The sequence below is a fragment of the Balaenoptera musculus genome, chromosome 3 (genome assembly GCF_009873245.2).
Source record: "Balaenoptera musculus isolate JJ_BM4_2016_0621 chromosome 3, mBalMus1.pri.v3, whole genome shotgun sequence".
NCBI classification, from domain to species: domain Eukaryota; kingdom Metazoa; phylum Chordata; class Mammalia; order Artiodactyla; family Balaenopteridae; genus Balaenoptera; species Balaenoptera musculus.
The window spans coordinates 121,285,412-121,312,526 of record NC_045787.1 but is presented as its reverse complement, the minus strand read 5'-3'; the positions used below and the strand labels follow the sequence as shown (position 1 = coordinate 121,312,526).

The following is a 27,115-nucleotide window of genomic DNA, read 5'->3' as shown; positions in this document are numbered from 1 at the left end:
TCTGGAGCTCATTTAGGCGGTGCTCTGAATCCCTTCTCCTCGCGCACCCCGAGACAGTGGTCTCTTGCCTCTTCAGCAGCTCCAGACCTTTTCCCTGACACACTCCGGGCTAGCTGTGGTGCACTAACCCTTTCAGGCTGTGTTCACACAACCAACCCCAGTCCTCTTCCTGCGATCCGACTGAAGCGCAAGCCTCAGCTCCCAGCCCCCGCCCGCCCCGACGGGTGAGCAGACAAGCCTCTGGGGCTGGTGAGGGCTGGTCGGCACCGATCCTCTTTGCGGGACTCTCTCTGCTTTGCCCTCCGCACCCCTGTTGCTGCGCTCTCCTCCGTGGCTCTGAAGCTACCCCCCTCCGCCACCCACAGTCTCCGCCCGCGAAGGGGCTTCCTAGTGTGTGGAAACCTTTCCTCCTTCACAGCTCCCTCCCACTAGTGCAGGTCCCATCCCTATTCTTTTGTCTCTGTTTTTTCTTTTTTCTTCTGCCCTATCCAGGTACGTGGGGAGTTTCTTGCCTTTTGGGAGGTCTGACGTCTTCTGCCAGTGTTCAGTAGGTGTTCTGTAGGGGTTGTTCCACATGTAGATGTATTTCTGATGTATTTGCGGAGAGGAAGGTGATCTCCACATCTTCCTCCTCCATCTTGAAGCTCCTCCTGCTTCTAGACTTTAAAATGTATTTATCTGTCAGTTCTAGTTCTTTTCCTTATAATGAATAGATTTTTATTGTACTATGTTGGAATGTAATTGATATGCACTGGATTTGGTATTAATAACATTTACTGTATCCAAGTAATGTAATTCTAAAAGATAATCATCTTGTAAAAGTATTTTCTTGGGCTTTGCCCTTTCACCATAACTGTGTGTGTTTTGGTGGTAAATAAAAACTGTTCTGTTATCTTCAAGCAGGATTTAAGTTATCACTGTCACTGGAGACTCATGCTGTTCATGATGGTGCAGAGCTGGGTTTCTCTTGCTTTTGAGTGACGAGACCATAATCCCATACTCAGCATTGAGCATCATGATGGCTCATGTCTTCACCTTTCCGTGTCTAAGAGCTTCTGCTTATCCATTGAGGCTTGCAAACCTTATTTCTGAGATTTGGAGATGTTCAGCCTAGTAGAATGTGTGTTAATAACATTGGTTATGTTGACTCAACATTTATAAGATATCAAAAATAATCCCACCTGGAATATAGTAAAAGAAACAAAAAAGCCAAAATCAAACTTTATACACAGATTAAATGACTAGGACGAGCAGCTCTTCTTAGTTCAGTAAATTTTCATTATCATTGAAGTGACTCATATGAATATTCTTTGTTCTGTTAAATAAGATATATAATATTTTTAATTTTTAATTTTTAAATTTCTGGATTAAAACATCCCAAGTCTCAAGTATTCATTTGGTGATTCACAAATAGTATACTTTGCATGTTTCGAGGGACTAATTTTTGGGCATTTTTTGTTGTGTATTTGTTTCTTCCGTACTCTGATGTATTTTTTTCCCAGGAGCAAATTTGATAGTTTGGTGACTTGCATGCGTTTGGCAGTAGCCTTTTTAGTTGACCTCCAAGCTTGTTTTCACTGAGGTATTAAAATATTCTGGCTTTGTCAACTTTACTTAGGAATGATTCCTAAGCCTCGATCATGATGATAAAGGTCTTGAGGGTGTTGTTATCTAATATCCTGAATAAAAACCACTGTATTCATCCCCAAACAGGATGCCCTGTGCTTATATTGACCTTGATTTCCCATGCACCAGTGGGTGAGGAGATAATTAGCAGAACGTACTGCCAGTTATAGAACACGGAGCACCAGTGCCTTTTCTGTAAATATGGCAGGCGTCTGGGCAAGAGCCTTATTTTCCACTCAGTAAGACTGCCCTACAAAAGATACATTTGTGTCCATATAATCAGGGCCTTCTCTCCTCTTCCATCCTGTTGCACCCCTGCATCTGGCATAGTGCTGGGCTCACAGAGGAGGCTCCATGGCCGTTTGTTGAATGAATGACAGATAATGCTTCTTATGGGCTGAAGAGGGGACCGGCAGAAAGGGCACATGCAGATTGGGGAAGTCTGATAGGATGTGGTAGGAAATTCGGTGTAGAGGGACTCTTGAACCCAGTAATGTGGATTACTTCTCTGCTGGTTTTTGCTGCTTGGTCACTTACGTGCTGTTGGACTCTGGGAGAAAGGATAAGCTGGCCTGAGCTCCCCTCACAGAGTGGTGTGAAGATTTAATAAGATAATAAATGCCCTACACTTGGGGTGTATAAAGCACTAGATAATGTAGGTTGTCGTTGGAACTAATGGTGAATAAATGCTGTTTTCAAAGTGCCGTGTTTCCTTAAAGGTACTAACTTTGACAAGTGGAGTAAGCTGTTTTATTGAAAATGGAGGTGATGATTGAACTGGAAACAATGATGTTTAGCCAGGAGAGCATTCTGTGCCATTTACAAGTAAGAGCTTTTGAAATATATTAGTGAATGCCTATTGATTTTTTTTTTTTCCTCTCCCATCCTCCTTTGCCCTTTGGTTTTCAGTTGTGTATTAGTGAAAGGTTGGGGGGAGTTTAAATGTGTGGATTCATTGTGGTGATTCTAGTTTTGTCGGCTTGGGCTGGCTCCTGGGAGTCAGTATATTTAAAGTTTTCCCGGTGAATCTGTTGAGCCTCCAGATTTGGGAACCCTTGATAACTAGTTAGTATCCTGTGGTTACAGTGGAAAGCAGACATACAGCTGGCACCCCTTTTGGAGCTCTGTTTTGTGCAATGTTCCTGTTAATCTTATAAAGCATGACCAGTTGATAATCTGACTCTCCAGCAAACAGTAAACACTTCTTGGCAGAAACACCCTGCTGAAAAGTTTAGCAAAATTTGGATTAACTCTTCTGGAATCTCTTATGGAGCAGAGAGACCAGTTTAATTTCCTTCCTTCCTCCCCCTCCCTCTCCTCCCCCTCCCTCTCTCCCCTCTTCCCTCCTTCCCTCCCTCCTTCCCTCTCTCCCTCCCTTCCTCCCTCCCTCCCTTCCTTCCTTCCCTCCCCCCTCCCCCCCCCCCTCCCCCCTTCCCTCCCTCCCCCCCTTCCTTCCCCCCTTCCTTCCTTCCCTCCCTTCCTCCCTCCCTCCCTCCCTTCCTCTCTTTCTCTTATTTTTTTTCCTTTCCTTTTTACTTTCTCCCTCCCCTCCCCTCCTCCCCCTTTCTCTTCCTCCATCCATCTCTAGTAAACAAAAAGTTTGGGTATTAAAAACTAGAATGTTTTACCAATCAAGAATCGATGCCATGCAGAAACCCTAACGGTCCTGGGACAGTAGCCGGGAGCCTGATGGCTGTCCTCCCAGTGTAAGGGTCTGCCTTCTCCATCAGGTTGCGGGTCAACGCCTGGGAGCTGTTCGCCCTCTTTTTAATCAAGGCTAGTATTGGTAGCTAAGCAAAGAGATGGGGAAAAAAATTGACCAGCTGAGTTCGTTTTCCTGGTTTGAATTCACAGCTACATTTTGAGACGTTTTCTGTGCTGGAGTTGGAGGCTCTTCCATTTCATGTGTGTTTGACCTCAAGAAGGGTGTAGTCTTGAGAGGAATCTAAGTGGTAATTCCTAGCTTGTTCTGTTTTATTCTCTGCTCTGCTCTGGGAAGACTCAACAACCTCTTGTCTGAAGGTAGGAAAACCTTCTGGCCCTCACATAGGTCCTGTTTGGATGAGTCTTGCTCCAAGTATTCTTTATTACCATGTTTAAAAATAATGTTTCCTCTTTTTTTCACAAGTATTACATGTTCATTGTAGGACAGTTACAAGGTACATAGAAGAAAAAACAATATATTCATGCCCTCTTCAGGTCAGTGCTGTTTCTAGTCAGTGACCCCAGAGGGAACCAGTATTCTGACCTCCATCTTTATAGATTAGTTTTGTCTCTTGTTGATCTTCACATGGAATGGAATCGTATAGTATGTATTCTGTTGTATTAGTTTTTTGTCGTTGTTTTTTGTTTGGCATTGTGTCTAGGAGCTTCATCTTGTGTGTATCAGCAGTTTAGTTTGTTCTTTTCCCATTGCTGTGTAGCATTCCATGGCAGGAGCATACTGCAATTGCTACAATTTATTTACTCATTGTGCAGAATTTTTACAGACTTGGAATCATACTGTACATGGTATTCTGACTTTTACAATTTAACATTGCATTTGGGACTGTCTTTCCTTATTGAATGTGTCATTTTAAAATGATTTTAAAAAATGGCTGGTCAGATGTATTTATTGGATAAAATTATTCTAGTGTGTTTAATTATTGGGCATTGCATTATTTGCCATTATTTGCTCTTATAGATGGCAATGTGATGAATATGTTTGTAGCCTGGTGTATGCCCTCATCTAAGATTTTTTGCTCAGAACCCATTGTTAGAGGTAGATGTTATGGGTCCAAGGGTTTGCACGTATTTGAGGCTTTTATTAGGTATTGCTAAACTGAAGTATGTGTACCTAGGCATCTCATAAAACTTCCCAGGGACCTGGCAGTTGGCAGTGTTGTATAGACTTATGTTTGAAATGGGATCAGGAACAGCTACATAATTTGCAGGAGCCAGTGCAAAATGAAAATGCAGAGTCCCTTGTTAAAAAATAGAGAAGAATTTTGAAACGGTGACAGTGGAGCATTCAACTGAGTGTGTAGCCCTTCTGATAGCTGAGCCCTGTGCCACCCCGTAGAACGTACATCCTTGAAGCCAGCCTGAATGGGATACACACGCTGGTGGGCCCGATATCCCAAGACAAGCCTCCAATTGGACCAGTTCACAGACTTGTGTATTTTGAAGCTTTGTCCACCACTTAGGATGCCAGTAAGCACATTGCCAGTAAGCAAATGTGAATAGGCACATTTCTAGGAGGCAGGATTGTGGGAAGGGACACAGGAGCTGATGTTAACTGTGTGGATTCAAAAAGTGGTCATGCCAGTTACTTTTGCGTGACCTTAGCAAATTTGCCACTCTGAACCTCAGTTTTTTCATCTGTAAAATGGGATTAATATTATCTACCTCATAAGATAGATAGTGAGAATTAACTGAAATGTGTATATAAAAGACTTAATACAGTGCTTCTCTGCATGATAGGCTGTTAATAAGATAGATTGTGAGAATGAATGCTATGTTTTAAGAGACTGAGCCACCCTGCCCTATAATGTTTACCCACATTAGGCTGCTAGGCTCCTGAGATCCACCGTTTACTTACTCCCTGTTCCTGCTCCTGGTTAATCATTTAGGCCGCAACCCAGTGGTTCCTGGGATGGGTTAAAGGAGAGCCGCTCAAAGGGGAAGGGCTTCAGGAGTGAAGGTTATAGAGACCAGCAGGGTGTTTGGTCTCTGTGGCCGCTGTGCTGGGTGTGTGACATGTGATAGCAGGGAGGGAGGGAAGACTGGAAAGATGGAGGGTTCTGGAGCTCCGAGGGCCTTGAATGCCAGCATGGGGAGGGAGGGACTCCTTGCCAAGTAGTTTATGGGGATTGAGTGCCATCTAGATGCCAGTGAAGTGGACATACTTTGGAGTTTACTGGAGCTGGATTTGTACTGTGGGCATTTAACTTCCCAGACACAGTGCTCTTCTTTCTGCAAATGGGAATCATAATGATGGTAGTAGTAAATAGCATTATTACTACCAGTGTTAGTATGAGTAACTAACATGTATCAAATGCTTACGCATATTACCTTGAGTGCTTCACACATATTACCTTATTCACCTTTGGAACAAAGTTTGAGTAGGTGTGATTAACCCCATTTTACAGAGGAGACTGGGCTTCAGGAACTTGCCTACGTGGGCGGGTCCCCATTCCGTGTTAGAGAGGAGATGTGAGTCCAAGCCGTCTGACTCCAGGAACCATATGCCGAATTCATGTCCTGTAAAGATATATATATTTAATACAGATATATAAAATATAAGAAGCGCATGTATAATTATGTGTGTTCGTGTTAAGGCTAAAAAGTGCTTAACACTGACGGAGGACCCTGTAAATTGAATTGGGTCTCTGAGGAAGCACAGTTCTGTAAGTGGGTCTGGTAAGCTGGGGGGAGGGACCGCGTGTCCTGGCGTGGTGAAGTGCACGCACGGGCAGGGCAGTCTCCGCAGCGGCGTCGGGCCCTGCCTGTCCCTTGGGCCACCCCTCTGTGTGGTTACAGGAGAATGCCGAGAACAGCCTGACTAGAACTGAGATGTCATCACAGCAAGCATATCCGTGGAACCGTTTTTCCTTCTCAAAGACACTTTAATTAAATTCCCATCGTGAAAACAATTGGGCAAGGTTTGCCATACCCAACCAGTCAACAATTCAGGGACAGGAGCTCATTAAGAGCTTTTGCTTTCTGGAAACTGCCGTTTTGAGGATTCAGAGCTGGTGGCTGTGTGCTCTGGGGATTAATTCCTGATCCGTGTTTCCTCTGAACTTTTTTATTTCCCCAAATTCAGAAGGAAACACATTTTTAAATGACCCCAGAGTAGGAGACTGATGGAATAAGCTGTCATTCACTTTCACAGAGGTGTTCCTAGCTTTGAGCTGTGTGCTCTGTCATGATGCCATTGTGTTCTGTGATGAATTCTGTCCGCCCATGGACAAAGCGATAGATGTGACTCAGGTATAGGCGCCGTGTGAGTGAGTGAGCCTCCTCTTTGAACACGTTTCCGGATACTGTGCTGGCTTATCTCTCAGCCGGGTGAAGGCTGCCCCCTACTGACACTAGCAAGTGACCTCCTGAGACATCTGGTTCCATTTCCCTGACAGAAGTATTGAGATGTACCATAAATTTCTCTTCTTTTGCTTCTCCCCTCCCCTCCCTCCTCTCTCCATCCTTCTGCTGCTAGTGCATTATTGATTTCTTACCATGTGCTAAGTCATTGCAATTGGAAATGATGCAATGAAGAAAAACAATATAGGTACAACCATTTAGAAAAACATTTGGCATGTATTCCCCCAGTTTCTTTTTTTTTTTTTTTTGGCCACGCTGCACGGTATGCCGGATCTTAGTTCCCTGACCAGGGATCGAACCTGTGCCCCGCTGCAGTGGAAGTGCAGAGTCTTAACCACTGGACTGCCAGGGAAGTCCCGGCATTTTTTAAAAGTTGAAACTGTGCATGTCCTGTGACCCAGATATTTGACCACTAGACACTCTAGAGACACTTGTGCACGTATGTAGCTGGATGCATTATAAATATTTACTTTACAGAACTATTAGTAACCCCAAACTGGGTCCACATTAAATGTCCATCTTCAGTAGAGTGGATAAATAATTTGGAGTATTTTCAAGCAATAGAACAGTATGCAGCAATGAAAACCAACAAACAACAGCTTCATACAACAGTATGGGTGAATCTTCACTGAGCATGCAGGTTTAATTCCCTGTGCCTTAGTGAACAGTGACAAGATCAGGGTGTGCTTAGGAAGCTGACGGGGCAGTGTGGGTTATGAGGAGCCCACGCTGGAGGCAAGGATCCCATTGGGAGGCAGTTGTGGTGGTCCTGGAGAGAGAAAGTGCTGTGCTAAACCCAGGCAGTAGCAGCAGCAAGAGAGAGAATGACATGGACTGTTGAGGAACATTAGAAGTAAAATAAACACAATCTGGGGACTGAGTGAATGTTTGGATTGTTTAGAAAAAGAACCATTTAACCTGTTGCTGAGATTTCTAGTCTCATAGACTAGGGTGATGGTTGTCTCCTTTGAGGTGGTAGATATGAATCTGCATGACATTAAGCTGTGACCTCAGGCAAGTTATTTAACTTCTCTTTGCCACAGTTTCCTCATGTGTAAAAGAGAGAAAACATATTAAGAGTAGCAACCTCAGAACATAGTACAGTGTCTGATACATAATACACATTGTTACTATACAGTTTTTTGAAGAATAAGTGTGACCCTGAGTATATAACATCATAAATGGATGCAGTCATTCCTTTAGGCTTAACAGAGATAAGACAGGTGTAGGAAAACTTGAATCATCTTTATATATCTCTTGAGTGAAACATCAAACAAAACCTGGGGGCAGGAGAAAGTCTTAGGTCAAAAGGCACAAAGAAATGGAGTTACATAGTGTGAGAAAAGGAAAGCCAAGAGGTGATTTAATGAGACTTTAAATGAAGGATAAGTCCAGAGTTAACATGTCCCGGGCCTCCCCTGGTGGCGCAGTGGTTAAGAATCTGCCTGCCAATGCAAGGGACACGGGTTCGAGCCCTAGTCTGGGAAGATCCCACATGCCACAGAGCAACTAAGCCCATGCGCCACAACTACTGAGCCTGTGCTCTAGAGCCCTCAAGCCACAACTACTGAGCCCATGTGCCACAACTACTGAAGCCCATGTGCTTAGAGGCCGTGCTCCGCAACAAGAGAAGCCACTGCAATGAGAAGCCCGCTCGCTGCAACTAGAAGAAAGCCCACGTGCAGCAATGAAGACCCAACGTAGCCAAAAATAAATCAATAAAATAAAATAAAATAAATAAAAAAAAAGTGGCAGGATACACATTTAAAAAAAAGTTAGCATGTCCCTTTGCTGAAAAAGGTTCTTGGTAGCACAGAGCCTTTTAAAGAATAACTTTTTATTTATATAAAAATGATCCTCAAGGATGTATTAGTGATGTTTTTTGGTGATTGCCAAGTAATACGTCTTTATTAAAGAAATTAGTAAAAAGAACAAAGTAAATAAATAACACCTATAATTCTAATGCCTAGAGAGTCTGTTCATAGTTCAGCTCTGTCTATTTTTCTGTCTGTCCATCCGTCCATCTATCCATCTATCTTTTTCTCTTTCTTTTTTTTAAAAAAGAGCTGATGACTTCCCTGGTGGCGGCGCAGTGGTTGAGAATCTGCCTGCCAATGCAGGGGACACGGGTTCGAGCCCTGGTCCGGGAGGATCCCACATGCTGCAGAGCAGCTAGGCCTGTGTGCCACAACTGCTGAGCCTGCGCTCTGGAGCCCACGAGCCACAACTACTGAGCCTGCGTGCCACAACTACTGAAGCCCGCACGCCTAGAGCCCGTGCTCCGCAGCAAGAGAGGCCACCGCAGTGAGAAGCCCACGCACTGCAACGAAGAGTAGCCCCTGCTTGCCATAACTAGAGAAAGCCTGCACCCAGCAACAAAAAACCCAATGCAGCCAGAAAATAAACAAAGAAATAAAAAAAAAAAAGAGCTGAAATTAAACCCGTAAATTGTGTGTAAGCTGCTGTGTTTTGCGTAGGAACTTAAATGGAGGCTTATCTAGCATGAGGGATTGAGGTTAGCTATGTGTATTAAGAAGAAAATGTCTGATGTGCTTTGTCAATGAGTTATTGAGAGAAAGCACAGCAGTTCCTTCTCTGGCAGTCTTAAAATATAGTAGGATAAACTCTCATCTCATTGATGGCAAGGGTATGACCCTGCTTTACTGCCCTGTTATTCTCTTATATGTGGGCCAAGCCTGAGATTGCTTTTCTGAGCACTTGCTTCTCCCAAAAGTGGCAGAAAGAAATGTTGGTTAGAATATGATGTAAGTGAGACTTTTATTAATCCCTCACCTACGTTTTCCTTGCAGACTGAAGAGTACATTTCTCCTAAGAGTGTATAAGACTGCTCAACTTTTCATTTTGAAATATTAAAATCACTGTAAATTTCTACTCTGACTAATCTGGAACAAAGACAGGAAAGATTAGTGTCACCAGGATATAGTTTTACATGAGCAAATCATTTAAAATAGGCTTAAATCTAAGAGGTGGAAGCTGCTTTGCTTAAACTGACTAGTTGCCTAGACTATTTATGTCAGATTGGCTAGGATAACTGTGTGTGTGTGGAGGGGACGGGAGAGGGGAGAGAGGAGAGGGTGAGGGAGAGGGAAAGAGAGGGAGAGAGAAGTATTCTGAAGGCTTCCTTTCACTATATGCATGATCTAAACGTAGAGGCTACTGCTATTAGAGAATTAGAGAGAAGGTCTAATTAAGAGGTTATAGTAGCTATTTTTACCAAAATCACAGCTTTTTGAATTCATAGTTTTCTCAATATATTTCTTAGTGTTAGTGAATGTGCTCATGTATACATGTACAAATACACCCAAGTACACCTATGGGAGATTTGGCTCACATTTCCTTAGAGATATAAGAAGGTAGGGGGAAGTTTTTTGTTGTTGCGGAATATTTTTGATTGTAAAGAAATTTAATATTAATTTATCCATTTAACAAATACTCATTGAGCTCATTGAGTGTAGGCACTGTGCTGAAAATGGGGGATAGGAAGTCATCTAAAAGCATTAAGGAATGGCAACAAGCCTTTTAGTCAATGGTGCACATGTAACTGTTCATCTGTACCTGTTACTTGGTGGCCTCAAATGCGAAGTCCTTCTTGCCTTCAGGGTGAAGTCTAAACTCCTCAGTCTGGGAATACCATTTGCAATCTGGTCTCCATCTGTCCTTCCAGCCTTATCTCCTAACATCTCCCACACCCACCTTATACTCTGGTCATTTTTATGGAAAAAACATTGATCAAGCCCCTTACCAAGTACTGGGTATTTTCAGATAACTGGCTGCTCTTCAGACCTTCTTGTCTGAGTCCTTGTGGTTTTCCTCTGGTGGAATGCTTTGCCTCCATTTGCTGGTGTGACACTCACCCTCTTGTCTATGTGTCTTTCCCACTAGTCAGTGAGATCCTGGAGGACAGAAACTGTCCTTCCCTGTGGGGCTGTTGCACCCAGTAAGGTTCTTAGTAGATAGTAGCCACTCAGTCAGTGTGTATTGAACAAATGGATAAATGAGGCAAAGTCCAGTATCTTGTGGTGATGAACTCCCTCAGCTTTTGTTTATCTGGGAAAGCTTTAATTTCACCTTCATTTTTGAAGGATAGTTTTACCAAATACAGTATTCTTGGTTTACAGTTTTGTTTTGTTTTGTTTTGTTTTTCTTTAGCACTTTGAATATATCATACCAATTTTTTCTGGCCTACTAAGTTTCTCCTGAGAAATCGCTGAAAATTTTATGTGGGCTCCATTGTATGTGACAAGTTGCTTTTTTTCTTGCTGCTTTCAAGATTCTCTCTCATTGTCTGTGACTTGATGATTTGATTATAAAAGTCTTGATGTGGGTCTCTTTAGGATTTATCCTCTTTGGCATCATTGAGCTTCTTGAATTTGGATGTCCATTTTCTTCCTCAAATTTGGGAAGTTTTCTGCCATTATTTCTTCAAATAGGCTCTTTGCTTCTTTCTTTCTCTCCTCTCCTGGCACTCCCGTAATGTGTACATTGACCACTTCATGATGTCCCATAAGTCCATTAGGCCATCTTAACTTTTCTTCATTCTTTTTTCTTTTTCCTTTTTTATTCTCCTCTGACTCAGTAATTGTAAATGACTTGTCTTCAAGTTCACTGATTCTTTCTGCTGCTTGATCAAATCTGGTGTTTAACCCTTCTAGTGAATTTTCCAGTTTTTATATTTTAGTCTTCAGTTCCTGGATTTCTGTTTTTTTTTCTTTTTCTTATAATTAGTTTCTATCTCTTTGTTGATATTCTTATTTTGTTCATACCTCATTTTCCTGATTTCATTTAGTTGTCTACCTCTGTTCTCTTTTAATTCATTGACCATCTTTCAGGTGGTTATTTTGAATTCTTTGTCAGGTAATTAATAGAATCTATTTCTTTAGGATTGGTTTCCAGAGATTTATCTTGTTATTTTGGTTGGGCCTTGTTTCCTTGTTTCTTTGTTTACTTTGGGCCTTGTTTCCTTGTTTCTTTGTTTACTTTGTGATCTTTTGTTGAGACTTGGGCATTTGAAAAGACAGCCACCTCTCCCAACCTCTGCAGACTGGCTTTGTGCAGGGGAAGACCTTCACCCATCAGCCTGGGTAGAGATTTTGGGGGGCCCCCCCCTTGTGTCTTTTGTGAGGATGTTTCTCTTTGGGGCTTGTGTGTGTAATTTTCCAGTTAGAAGGTTTGCCCCTGTTATCAAGAGCTCATAGTCTCTTGCTCTCCCTGGTGTCTGTCCGTGGTACTGTAGATTCTTTGGTGCTATAACAAACCACCATGCTTGCCTTTGTTCTTAGCAGCCCCCAGACATCCAAGGTATGCTGCTGTTCCCATCAGCATTCTGAGTCAGGCAAGACAGAAACCAGTTCCTTGGACAGCCCACTGTAAGGTCAGAATGTTAGCTGTACATTCCACTCTTTTCTTTCCTTCCAAAGGAGAAGCCAGGAGTCAGGGGTTGTTTCCTGATTGTGGTGCCCTATGCTGGGTGGATGGGGACTGTGGCAGGTAAATGCAACAAACATTCTTGTTCAGTTCAGTGTGGCTCTGCTTGGCTTTATACTTGCCTGGGGTGCTGCAGTCTCTTAGCTGGTTTATGCACTTCTCATAAAGGCAACTTGGCCCATAAGTTGGGGTCTCTGTGGGGGAATGAGGGCCTGGGGCTTCCTATCCTGCCAGCTTTATGACATCACTCTCAAGTGTTATTCAAATCTTTGCTTTATGAAATGGAGATAATTAATATTGGTAGAACTTTTTTTTAATTTTTAATAAATGTATTTATTTATTTATTTTTGGCTGTGTTGGGTCTTCGTTGCTGTGTGCAGGCTTTCTCTAGTTGTGGCGAGCAGGGGCTACTCTTTGTTGCGGTGCACGGGCTTCTCATTGTGGTGGCTTCTCTTGTTGTGGAGCACGGGCTGTAGGCACTTGAGCTTCTGTAGTTGTGGCACATGGGCTTCAGTAGTTGTGGCTCATGGGCTCTAGAGCGCAGGCTCAATAGTTGTGGCACATGGGCTTAGTTGCTCCATGGCATGTGGGATCTTCCCAGACCAGGGCTCAAACCCGTGTCCCCTGCATTGGCAGGTGGATTCTTAACCACTACGCCACCAGGGAAGTCCCAATATTGGTAGAACTTTAAATAGGTTAGTGGCACATATAATCTGTCTCATCTCCTTTTCTGATCAAAGATTAAAGAAGTCATTCCAGGCTTCTTTCCTGTCTCTGTCTGTCTGTCTCTCTTTAGTAATGGTGGCTAACATTTAATAAGTTCCTTACTGTGTGTCAGGAACTGTTCATGTTCCTGTTGTATGTATTCATTTACTTCTGACACTAGTTGTAAAAGGAAGATACTATAATTATTCCCAATTTACATGGGAGGAAACTGAGTTAAGAGAATCTAAGTAATTTACCTGAGGTCATACAGCTGATTATTGTCTCATACTCAATTTTAACAAGACATTTTGTAGCATGGAATGAGAAATATATATATAAATATATATATATTTATATATATATTTACTTAGAATAAGTTAAATTTATTTATTTTGGGTCAGGTAGAGATTCTTAAAGCTCGTTGACTGTCCTGTCACAGTTTGATCATTGAATTATTTGTTAGGTATAAATAAAAATTCTGTGTTCTGCAGTTTTTATAATGAGAATAAAGTACCCATGTGTTTTCTCTTCTTTCCAGCTTTATTGTGATGTAAGTGTCATGTAATATTGTGTGAGTTTAAGATGTACAGTGTAATGATTTGATATATGTATATATTGCAAAATAATTATCACAATAAGGTTATTTAACACATCCATTACCTCACATAGTTACAGTTTGTGTGTGTGGTGAGAACTTTTAAAATCTACTTTCTTAGCAACTTGAAATGAATAGTCTTTAATTTGAATATAATATGTTGCTTATATTATATAAACTGGAAGTCTCCTTTTGATAAAATCTTTGGTGTAACAGGCAATTATTGAATTACTATAGATATTATTTTGTGTTGATTATAAGTGGTAATTATGCTGTTGGAAATCCCTATAATTTAAATATTCAAATATAGAATGACACCAAAGGTGTGTGTGTGTATATATATATTTTTTTTAAATTAATTTTTATTGGAGTATAGTTGCTTTACAACATTGTGTTACAAAGATGTATATTTTTGTTTTTTGCAGGACAGAGTTCATTCAAAAAGGCAGGATTTCAATTACAGGGGCTGGTTTTCTCAACTGCGTTCTGGAAACGTTTGCCAGCACATTTTTAAGACAGGGTGCCCAGAAGGTAAGCTTCTTTTCACTTTGAACCAACATTAATTTTAAGAAACCACGGAGATTCCCATTGGGTTCTTGAACAAGGCTCATGAACAGACAAAACAAGAAAAAAAAACGATTAATAAATATATGAAAAGATAATTACCCTCACTAATTATTACATAAATCCAAATCAAAGTAAAACTAAAGTGCCATTTGTGGCTCATTAAGTTAAAAACATGCCAATGAAGAATATGTGATAATATGGGAATACTTATAGTCTAATAAAGAGAAATAATCAGAATGAATAATTATATTTACTGTATATACAATGTGATGACAGCTATTTAGTAAAAAAGATAATAATAGCTAATATTTATGGAGTGCTTACCATGTGCTACTCACTAAAAAGAATATTTAATCATTAATTCATTTAATGCTCACAAACCTTGGAAATAGCTGTTATTGTTGTCCTGATAGTCTGGACAAAGAAGACACAGAGTTCTGGAGCTCCTGATTGTCTTTTATTGTGGTTTTCAAGCTCTATACTTGTGGGAGCTTAGGCTTCCATGAATGTTATTCAGAGGCCACCTTGAAGTTCTAAGGTCCTGTGTTACCCTGTGTTTTAAGTAGTGCTATTCTTGTTTTCATCTGTTTTATATAGCATTACATATGAGATTGATATATCCTGTTTTCTTGCCTAGGAAAGTCCATTTCTTATGCACCTTTATATGCCTATTGTAGGTGTTCCAAAATATTTTAAAATTATTTTATTAGTATTTGTTTTATTTATTATATTTAAAATTATTTGTCATTATTATTGTTATTAATTATGTTGGTGAACATAATCACTTATTTCCAGGGTTTACTCAGGTATGATGCATATGTTACCTAGTTATGTTTTGTGGGACAGGCTTAATGGCTGGTCTAAAGAACTATCCTTACGACCTTAGAGGTTTTATGGGTAATAGACCTTGGTTCTCGTTTTACAGATCTAGGTTCAAGAATGAACCTGGACCACAGTGTGGTAATATGGGAGGCTGAGGGTGATGGATGAATATTTGGTACTGTACTGTACTCCATAGACATGCTGTCTAGATTGATGATGTGTTCCTGACCCTGGTGAGCACATCGCCAGGCTGGCCCCGCCTGTTTAAGCCTGGGCTTGAAGTGGATAGTTGAGCTTCTGTAAGGTCTGATGTGACTGTCATTTACTCAGACATTATTGCTGGTTTGCCCTGCTATATTGCAAAATATGCATTTGTAAAAAGCCCCATGTTCTGCAAAATTGCACTCTAAAAATAATAGTGCTGATGAGAAAAATAACTTTATTGCTATGTCCCTGACTGAGTTGACTTCTTGGACATTGTTTGTTTGTTTATTTATTTATTTATGGCCACACCACGTGGCTTGCAGGATCCTAGTTCCCCAACCAGGGACTGAACCGGAATCTTTGCAGTGGAAGTGCAGAGTCCTAACCACTGGACCACCAGGGAATTCCCAGGGACATTGTTTAGATTAAAAGTGGCAAAGTTTTTCTGTAAAGAGCCAGATAATAAATTTGTTAGACTTTGTGGGCCAATAGGCAAAATCAAGATACTGTGTAGGTGCTTTGTAACAAGAGAGAACCAAATTTGCACACATTTTTTATTGAGAAAATTAAAATTATAATAATAGTAATTGAGTATAGTTTTTACAATAAAAGTCTACTAAGTATATAATTCTTAAAAGAATGGAATTCTTTTTTTGGGGGGAGATAACATTTACCTGAGTTGGGGTTAAAAATTAGTGTTCCCTGCCATCAAACTGGCTGCAAATGTTCATTTGTAAAAACCATTCTTATCTTGTGGACCATACAAACACAGGTGGTAGCTGGATTTGGCCTGTGGGCTATAGTTTGCCAGCCCTTGCTTTAGATAAATAAATATTGTTTGTTTAATCCGAGTGGGTCTCTATTTGACCTGCCCATCATTCTGAACCTTTTAATGACTTTTAATCACACAGTGATTGTGTACATTCTGATTCTGTGAGATACATAAAGAGACACTATTATTCCCATTTTATTGGTGAGAAATGTCTTGAAGAGGTAGGTGCACCCAGTCTGTAGGTCGCTGCTTGCCCACAGTCCTTCCTCTTGCAGATATATTTTGCATACCTGCTTTGTGGGAGGCACTGCGTTGAGTGTGGGCTAAATGGATTTACTCAAGGTCACAGGACTGGCAAAGGGTGGAGACTGGACTCACATCCCCACCTTTTATCGCTTACTGTGCCACTTACTCCTTGCCACTTACTGTTCAAGATGTGCTCAGATGAATGAAGCAGAATGCTAGCCAGCTCAGCATCATGTTGTGCTTTAGATGAATTTGTGTTGCGGTCCTACTTCCTCTGTATTTATTAGGGCTCTTCGGTTGCAAATAACAGAAACTACCTTAGGCTAGCTTGATATAGAGCTACAAGGGTGGTGAGGCTGGCAGGCTTCAGAATGGTCTGCACTGGAACTGAGAGCTGCCAGGAACCCAGGTGGTGCTCCTTCTTTAGCACTTGTCCATACGAATGTGCATCGGCTTTATTCTCTTCTCATGCAGTCTGGCTTTCTCTGCTTCACAGGCTGTACAGTGTGACGTGGGCCTCCGCAGTCCAAGTGTACTGTTATGTAGATTTCTGGCCAACAGAGAGACTGCTTATTTCTTCCTTTCCAAATTCTCTGGAAGGAACTCTCAGTGGCCTCCCATAGGTCAAACATGGCCAGGAGGGGACAAGCCAGGTTGTGTAAATATGGCTAATCACAACTACGTGGGTCAGCGTTAGGGGGTTAGTTCCCAGGGAAAGGGGTGGTAGAATGGGTAAATACTCCTAAAGGTTTCTGGCATGGTCTTAACAGTAGTACTAGGCTCTTGATGACAGAGAGACAGTTTTATTCATCTTACACCCAGTCCCCCCAACCATACTACCTAGGACAGTGCTCAGTACATATACGTGGACATGAGTAAAAAGGAAATAGAATGCACAGCAAGGTCCACAGCTGGTTTCTGGTGACTGTTATCTGGAAATCATCAAGTGACTAAATTTTTAAAGTGAGTAATCCAGGTGATTCCTCTGAATTCCCACTTATTATACTCAGAAGGAAGACTATATTTTTCCTGCTAGCTTTTGCCTTTTCTGACTTTACTTTTGTTTTGTTTTTTTTTAAAGAGGCTTAGTTTAATTAGTTAGCCTTTCAATTTTAGGAGCCACTCATGCTTAAGTGTCTTTTATCTTTTACCCAAGTGGTGATGTTTTCCGGTATCAGCCTGACTTCCTGATAAACCTTCACAGCTGAGCCTGCATTAAGTGGCTTCTGTAGAAGTCATCGTTAGAGTGTTTTAGGTGACTTTATTTTCAGTTTAGAACTTTATCCCTGAGGCTGTTTAGTGGGGACGTTACCAAATTGATCGTTGGACCATAGCTCAGCAGAAGCCCCCTGCCTCGGTGGCGAAGGTTCTTTTTCCATTTGGATTCAGACAGCCAATAATGAAACCGATGCTGTGACTGAAGCAGCACAGATTTTATTCAATGTCCAGAGAATGGAGAAGCAGGAAATTAGTTCGCAAATCAACTTCTGGGGGTGGGGAGTTGATCAAGGCAAGATTTTTAAAGGCAGGGTTAATGGTGGTGGCGGGTGCATATGCATTGGTTTTCTGGGAAAAGGCAGGATTCTTCCTGCAACTGGGTGCCACTTCTTTTTCTTCCTTCTGTGGTCCGGTACTTCTTGTCATGGCACTGGTAGGTGTGTCATTCAGCATGTTATTGTTACCATGAGCATATAATGAGGCTCAGGGTCTACTGGAGGTCAGGTCTTCCACCTTCTTGCATTTGGCTGGTTCTAACCAATTCTGGTGGCCTCTTGTTTTTCTGTTCTGGCGGTTTCCTGTAAGACAAGATACCACTTCCCTTTCTTCAAGAAAGCGGGCAGGTTAGTGCTTGAGGCTAATAGTCATGGTAACAGTGGTGAAGGTGGTATCTGTTTTTTTCCCCAGAAAAAAAAAAACTAGGTGCTCACTAAGTATATATATATATATATATCTGTGTGTATAAATTAAAACCTAGTCCTAGATATGGACCCCCAAGGTGAGGTTGAAACCGTGCAACTCAGACTGGGACTTGAACCCACGTGCTGGGACTCAAACCTGGCCAAAACCCAGATTGGGACTTGAACCCATGGTCTTTTTTTTTTTTTTTGGATATATGCACTCTACTTTAATGATTTTAATTGTGCCCTATGTGACCACGGGCGAGAAGGAGATTAATCTTGAGATGTTATGGCATGCCTTCTTATTTATTTTTTTAACATCTTTATTGGAGTATAATTGCTTTACATTGTTGTGTTAGTTTCTGCTGTATAACAAAGTGAATCAGCTATACATATACATATATCCCCATATCTCCTCCCTCTTACGTCTCCCTCCCATCCTCCCTATCCCGCCCCTCTAGGTGGTCACAAAGCACCAAGCTGATCTCCCTGTGCCATGCGGCTGCTTCCCACTAGCTATCTATTTTACATTTGGTAGTGTATGTATGTCAATGCCACTCTCTCACTTCGTCCCAGCTTACCCTTCCCCCTCCCCATGTCCTCAAGTCCATTCTCTACGTCAGTGTCTTTATTCTTGTACTGCCCCTAGGTTCGTCAGACCATTTTTTTTTTAGATTCCATATATATGTGTTAGCATATGGTATTTGTTTTTCTCTTTCTGACTTACTTCACTCTGTATGACAGACTCTAGGTCCATCCGTCTCACTACAAATAACTCAGTTTCATTTCTTTTTATGGCTGAGTAATATTCCATTGTATATATGTGCCACATCTTTATCCATTCATCTGTCGATGGGCACTTAGGTTGCTTTCATGTCCTGGCTATTGTAAATAGAGCTGCAATGAACGTTGAACCCACGTTCACGGTCTTTAATTGAGATCACACACCTGGTCTCAGGACTTAATGAAACTCAGGTTCTTGATTCTCGTCACAGAAAGAATTCAGTGAGAGACAAAGTGATAGGTAAGAAGTGGATTTATTTAGAGAGAAGACAGACAGAGTGTGGGCCGTCTCAGAAGGTGAGAGGCACCAGGGTACGGGGGTTGTCAGTGTTTATAGGGGTGGGTAATTTCATAGGCTAATGAGTGGGAGGAGTATTTCAGCTGTTTTGGGGAAGGAGTGGGGAATTGGACCATGGCCCACTTTTTGACCGTTTATGGTCGGCCTTGGAACTGTCATGGCACCTGTGAGTTTGTCATTTAGCATGCTGATGTGTTACAGTGAGCGTATCCTGAGGCTCAAGGTCTACTGGAAGTCGAATCTTCCGCCATCTTGGACCTAGTTAGTTCTCACCAGTTTTTGTCATGTCCTATGGCTGTCATTCTTTTAAAGGTTGTGCCCTGCCCCCTTCCCTCCTGTTTCAGGATCACTTCTGTTTTTGTTCCTCTGGGGGCTTGTTCAACTGCTTTTCTCTTTTCCCTTTACCACTTTGAGGTGACTTGCAATTCGGGGGCCTTTCTGACACAAACGTTGCTACTATGAACAAGGGTGAATAAATATCTGTTTAAATCTCTGCTTTCAGTTCTTTGCTGGATTATATGGTAATTCTGTGTTTAATTTTTCAAGGAAACTTTCTAAAAGTCTCTTTTTGAGATAGCTGTCTATCTTTGTCCATGACAGCAATGGACAGTATCATTACTGTGTATTTTTCTCATACTGTGGACAAGTAGGATGCTAGTTATCAAATACATATTTTGCCATATACATACAGATACATATGCCTCCAGGTAAGCAAGCACTCAAAAAACTGACTAAGGAAACAGAGGAAATCTGAAGGAAAATAGGGATTGGTGGAAATCTGGGACACATGTAAGGCTTCATACACATTTCTGCAGCCTAGGTGAATGGCCAGCAACTGTGAAGCAGAGCTGGTAGTAACCCAGGCCAGCCAAGTCCAACCTCAGGGATCCTCAGGACAGGAAAAAGAGATCAGGATATTACCTGGGGCAGACATGGCTCTGCAGATGCTCCCAGTTCTGGAAAGGCAACCCTCAGGCCGGTGTTGCTCAGTCTTTTTTCCATTATCACCCCCCCAACTAAGGATCCTTTGCAGACTTTTTTTCCGAATTGTCCCCCCCACCCAATGTTAATACTAATATCCTATAGTATTATCCTATAATTACGATAAATATCCTAATTATCTGTTTATACACTGTATTATATCTTTGCTATATACATAAAAAGTGCAAGATATTTTTCACTTCCATGAACAAATTGTCATCTGGTTTCAATATTGTCCCCGCTGAGAAAGCGTGCTTTATACTGCATTGGGTGTAATTGTCTTTTGTAGTTTTTGTCTCCATCTCTCCAATTCAGAACAAAACAATCACCAGTTCACCCCCACTCCCCCACCACCCCCCAAATTCCAAACAAATATCAAAAGAACTTTTTGGTGAACTTCCATGTGGTTCTTGTAAATCCCACATTTTACTTTTCTGGGAGAGGTGCAGGAGATAATATGGGTGATAACAGTCTTGTCATGCAAGTGTTCTTTTTTTAGTCCAGTTGTCTGAGTACTTCGGGATGACTACAAATGCTGCAGAAATGCAGGGTCTTCATTATGCGCTCACACAGAGATATTTTTTTTAAGTTTATGAAATACATTTTCAATGTGTGATAAAATAATTTGTTATTTCAGCCACTCTCCTGGCAAGGCCCCATTATTGGTTCCATCATTATTCTTATTGTGTTGATTGGGAGGCTGAAGCAGAGAGATATTGAATTCAACAGCATGTGAAATATTTGTCACTGAAACAATGTGGGCAAGTCAAACAACTTGTGCATCTTTTTAAAGAAGGTCTGGCCTAGACATGTTATGGCTAAAGAGATCTGAATATGCTGCTTCCTTAGGGTGTGTGCTTATTTGAGCCTTATGAAATCCATTTTAATAGTGGAAGATAATTCTTTGAGACAGAAGATACTGTTCTTGTATATATACTAGTATATATATGTATATATATATGTATGTTGTGTGTGTATATATATTGGATGCATGTATATGTATATATGGATATATACACACACACACTATACGCTATATGTATATAGTATAGTATATTCAGGTACTATATATGTAGTCCAAATGGGCATTGGAAAAATCTGTTTGTTGCATCATTTTTTTAAACTAACTGTCTTAGTTATCTGTTGCTTTGTAACAGACTACCCCAACACTCCACAGCTTGCAACAGCACACGTTCATTGTCTCTCAGTTTCTGTGGGTCAGGAGTCTGGCATGGCTTAGTTGGGTGCTCAGCCTTATGGTCTCACAAGGACGTAATCAAGTTGTTGGCTGGGGCTGCGATCTCATCTGAAGGCTCAATGGAGAGGATTCAGTTCCAAACACTCACGTGGTTGCTGGTAGGATTCTGCCGGCCTCCCTTGGTTCCTTGCCATGTGGGCCTCTCTATACAGCATCTCACAACATGGCAGCAAGCAAGAGGGAGGGCAAGAGGGTGCAAGCAAGGCAAAAGCCATAGTTTTTTTGTTTCCTAATCACAGCAGTGACATCCCTTTATTTTCTGTATTCTTTTCATTAGGAGCAAGTCACCAGGTGTAGCCCACAGTCAAGGGAAGGGGTTACACAAGGGCATAAATACCAAGAGGTGAGGAACACTAGGAGCAGTGTCAGAATTGCCTGTCATACTGACCTAAGCAGATTGGTATGCCAGGTTGTATGTACAGTTGTTAAGGTCTTTTTGGTACCTGTTGGGAATGGTGAGGGTCAGCTGCACCCTCATAACCTCACTACCAGCTTATGAAAAAGTTCTGCAACACATACAGATGCTTTGTTAATCATTTACAAGGAAACCCAAAGTAGCTTCCTGTTCTGTAAGTTTGATTACATCTCCGTCCTTCTGGGTGCTTCGTTCTCTGCAGGCAGAGCTGATGATATTCCAAAGGCAAGATTCAGCTATTTTACAGATAGCATCAGGTAGCCAGAATCTTCAATCCAGTGTCTGTACAGGACTGTTTAGTCATAAACTGTGGGTGCCTTCCCTAAAGTTGGCAGGTGAAGGCATTGCTGAATAGTCTTAAATCCTCATTGCAAGGATGAGTGTCGCTCTAGAATTTTGAGCTAATCTGCATATCTTAAGTTCTTCTAATTGAGGTAATAAGAGTCCATTTCTAATATCCGTTATGCTAGTTAGCAAGCCAGTGAAAATTCACTATTTTAACATTCCTTATGCTAATTATCAAAGCCTCTGGTGGTTTCTGATAAAGATAACTGAGGTTTCTATAGAGTGAGATTGCTGATTAGAATGCTCATAGCCAACGCCTGGAGCGTGAAGCCTACATTAGGGCAACTTACTACCTGGTGTATAACTTGAACAAACACATGCACCATAACATTATGTTGCACATGCTGAAATATTTTGAAGCAAATTATAGACATCCTATTAATCGTTTTCCACATGCCAACTCCTGAACTAAAAGCCTAGTATGTTCTGCCTTTAGAAAGATTATTCGGTGTGAAACAAGGTTTTGCCTATGTGCTTAACAAATGTGAAGCTTTAGAGAAGTGCCCCTTGGTACATGATCTGGTTTTCTTATTTCCCAGATGTCACATTTCACATCTTGGACCCTCAAATTTCTCACCTCTAAAATGGAGTGATAATAATCTTTCACAGGGTTATTTTAAGGGTTAAGTGAGGGCATATATATGAAATATGCCTGGCACATAGAAAAACTTAAATAATCACTAGCATTAAGAGAAATTCTCTAATAAGAAGTATATATTTTAAGTAAATAGGCTTTTAAATATTTATCCAAACAAAAATTTTACATAGCAGTAGTATGGGTAAGGTTTCGTTTCTTTAAAAATTATTTTTCTAATCATTTTTTAGATCCATAATTTTATTACTTGTTGTATTTACATTTAACATTTTGATATAGATCCTTCCATGTGTCTTTGTGTATGTTTGCATATGTATGTATATGTATTTTTTTTTTGAATAACAAAATTGGAAGTGTCCTGTTTATTTAGCCCAACCTTGTCATTTATGGACATACTGTGAACATTTTTCTGTGTCATTACACATTCCTTGAAAACATGATTTTTGATGCTTTCATAATATTCCACTGGCATAATAGCTCTTATTGTTGTTTTCTATTTTTTTCACTATTATAGATAATATTGTAGTAAATCTATGAATGTAAATATTTGTGTATATTTCTGATCACTTCCTAGGCTAACGAGTGTGCACATTTTAAAGACCTTTGATATGTAACACCAATTTGCTTCCAGAAGAATTCTGCCCATTTGTAGCTTCCACCACCAGCTGGCTCTGGGTATTATCAGCTTTCTTGCTGTATGACTTGAATGAATCACAACCTCTTAGGAACTTGGATTTGTCACTAGGAAAGCAGGGCTAATTAGTCCATCCTCATAGGATTGTTGTGAAGAAGAAATGAAGTTGTTAGCTCCAGTCTTCTGATTCTTACTCCAAAGACAGTGAAAGTTAATGCTTCTGTCATTAACTAGTTGTGTGACCTCAGTCCTCCTCCAAGGTTTTAATTGTGTTACCTTGGGCTAGTTGCCCTGAACTGCTCAATTCCTTATCTATGAATTGACTATATAGTGTCCACAGATGCATGGCAGTCACAACCCTAAAAAGAGGGGACATTTCAAAGCCCAGTAATAATTCCAAGATAGAAGAAAAGAGCAAATAAAACTGTCATTCAAAAGAATAAACTCACAAACATGACATAAGAACACTAGTGTAATGTTCTGCTGACTATATATTGGAGACTTCTATTTCCTGCTTGATGATGTGAATTCTTTCAAGATTCTTTTCATTACTTGAATCACTTGAAGAACTGATGAAATATGTTCTGTCCCTCTTATTTCCCAACTTTCAATTTAAATCTGTTGATAATACTTTTTAACCCCACTCTTCAGTGCTCAAATAGATTGATTTACTTGATATTTATTCATTAGATGCCATGAGAATATTACCAGGATTCTGATTTTTAACAACTTATTTCTAGATCAGTTAAGTAATAGTAGCTGCTCTCTTTTTGCATACCCCACTCCCCATCAACTCATCTCAGCCTGCTCTTATCTCTAGAGTTTTTAGTCCCGAGAAATGTAACCTTTGCAGTGAAAACATCTTAGTGAAAATGAGTATTCTGCAACTGATAACAGTTTTTGTTCCTTCCACGAAGTTTAAATCCATGCCTTTACCTTGACTGTGAGACTCAGGAATCCAAAACCCCTCAATGGCTCATTTGAATTCATCATGGTTGTGATAGACTACTCAGCGGTAAAGCTTTTGGGAATCCCTTAAGTCAGCCAGCTGAAATTCTGGGGTATTATCTTCTATGAAACTAGATGAAACCTGGGAAGTTAAGCTCTTTCCTGAAATGATAGAAAGTGGTTTCCTGAGCTTGAGATGAGTCTCTATGTCATTATTTGCATAGTGATCAGAAGTCATGTCCCTGCACAGTGGACTGTGCAGCACAGGGACCAGGAATCAGGAAACCTGAGCTCTGGCCCTGCCTTGGCTGCACTCTTCTGGCCACAGTGCTTGGACTAGTTGCTCTCACTTCACAATCATTTTTTGAAAATCAGGGATTGGACTAGGAGGTCATTTTCAATTCTGACATTGTATGATTTTTTTTTTTTCGAACCCACCCTCCTTTCCCCCAATGTGTAAATACCAAGATTTTTAACTGTGATTAAAAATCTTCCAACAAACAAAAGCCCAGAACCAGATGGCTTCACAGGCAAATTCTATCAAACATTTAGAGCAGAGCTAACACCTATTCTTCTCAAATTCTTCCAAAATATAGCAGAGGGAGGAACACTCCCAAACTCATTCTATGAGGCCACAATCACCCTGATACCAAAACCAGACAAAGATGTCACAAAGAAAGAAAACTACAGGCCAGTATCACTGATGAGCATAGATGCAGAAATCCTCAACAAAATACTAGCAAACAGAATCCAACAGCACATTAAAAGGATCATACACCAGGATGAAGTGGGGTTTATCCCAGGAATGCAAGGATTCTTCAATATACGCAAATCAATCAATGTGATACACCATATTAACAAACTGAAGGATAAAACCCATATGATAATCTCAGTAGATGCAGAAAAAGCTTTAGACAAAATTCAACACCGATTTATGATACAAACTCTCCAGAAAGTAGGCATAGAGAGAACTTACCTCAACATAATAAAGGCCATATATGACAAAGCCACAGCCAACATCGTTCTTAATGGTGAAAAACTGAAACCATTTCCACTAAGATCAGTAACAAGACAAGGATGCCCACTCTCACCACTGTTATTCAGCACAGTTTTGGAAGTTTTAGCCACAGCAATCAGAGAAGAAAAAGAAATAAAAGGAATCCAAATTGGAAAACAAAAGTAAAGGTGTCACTTTGCAGATGACGTGATACTATACATAGAGAATCCTAAAGATGCTACCAGAAAGCTACTAGAGCTAATCAATGAATTTGGTAAAGTTGCAGGATACAAAATTAATGCACAGAAATCTCTTGCATTCCTATACACTAATGATGAAAAATCTGAAAGAGAAATTAAGGAAACACTCCCATTTACCACTGCAACAAAAAGAATAAAATACCTAGGAATAAACCTACTTAAGGAGACAAAAGACCTCTATGCAGAAAACTATAAGACACTGATGAAAAAAATTAAAGATGATACAAACAGATGGAGGGATATACCATGTTCTTGGATTGGAAGAATCAACATTGTGAAAATGACTGTATTATCCAAAGCAATCTACAGATTCAATGCAATCCCTATCAAACTACAAATGGCATTTTTCACAGAACTAGAACAAAAAAATTTCACAATTTGTATTGAAACACAAAAGACTCCGAATAGCCAAAGCAATCTTGAGAAATAAAAACAGAGCTGGAGGAATCAGGCTCCTGGACTTCAGACTATACTACAAAGCTACAGTAATCAAGACAGCATGGTACTGGCACAAAAACAGAAATATAGATCAATGGAACAGGATAGAAAACCCAGAGATAAACCCACACACATATGGTCACCTTATTTTTGATAAAGGAGGCAAGAGTATAAAATAGAGAAAAGACAGTGTCTTCAATAAATGGTGCTGGGAAAACTGGACAGCTACATGTAAAAGTATGAAATTAGAATGCTCCCTAACACCATACACAAACTCAAAATGGATTAAAGACCGAAATATAAGGCCAGACACTATAAAACTCTTAGAGGAAAATGTAGGAAGAACACTCTTTGATATAAATCACAGCAAAATCCTTTTTGACCCACCTCCTAGAGAAATGGAAATAAAAACAAAAATAAACAAATGAGACCTAATGAAACTTAAAAGCTTTTGCACAGCAAAGGAAACCATAAACAAGACAAAAAGACAACCCTCAGAATGGGAGAAAATATTTGCAAATGAAACAACAGACAAAGGATTAATCTCCAAAATATACAAACAGCTCATGGAGCTCAATATCAAAAAAACAAACAATCCAGTTAAAAAATGGGCAGAAGACCTAAATAGACATTTCACCAAGGAAGACATACAGATGGCCAAGAGGCACATGAAAAGATGCTCAGCATCACTAATTATTAGAGAAATGCAAATCAAAACTACAATGAGGTATCACCTCACACCGGTCAGACTGGCCATTATCAAAAAAGCTAGAAACAATAAATGCTGGAATGGGTGTGGTGAAGAGGGAACCCTCCTATACAGTTGGTGGGAATGTAAATTGATACAACCGCTCTGGAAAACAGTATGGAGGTTCCTTAAAAAACTAAAAATAGAACTACCATATGAACCAGCAATCCCACTACTGGGCATATACCCTGAGAAAACCATAATTCAAAAAGAGACATGCACCACAATGTTTATTGCAGCACTATTTACAATAGCCAGGACATGGAACCAACCCAAATGTCCATCAACAGAGGAATGGATAAAGAAGATGTGGCACATATATACAATGGAATATTACTCAGCCATAAAAAGAAACGAAATTGAGTTATTTGTAGTGAGGTGAATGGACCTAGGGTCTGTCATACAGAGTGAAGTAAGTCAGAAAGAGAAAAACAAATACCATACGCTAAT

At 40.5% G+C, this 27,115-nt stretch overlaps 1 protein-coding gene across 3 annotated transcripts in view; it reads left to right on the top strand.

Annotated features, from left to right (window-relative positions):
- PRELID2 (PRELI domain containing 2) overlaps nt 1-27,115 on the top strand; it is a 74,697-nt gene that overhangs the window by 30,776 nt on the left and 16,806 nt on the right. For all 3 annotated transcript variants that reach the window (XM_036849335.1, XM_036849334.1, XM_036849333.1), the window contains one exon: nt 13,882-13,987. In XM_036849335.1, coding sequence (XP_036705230.1) covers nt 13,882-13,987 — 106 coding nt within the window. The remainder of the gene's footprint in view (nt 1-13,881; nt 13,988-27,115) is intronic.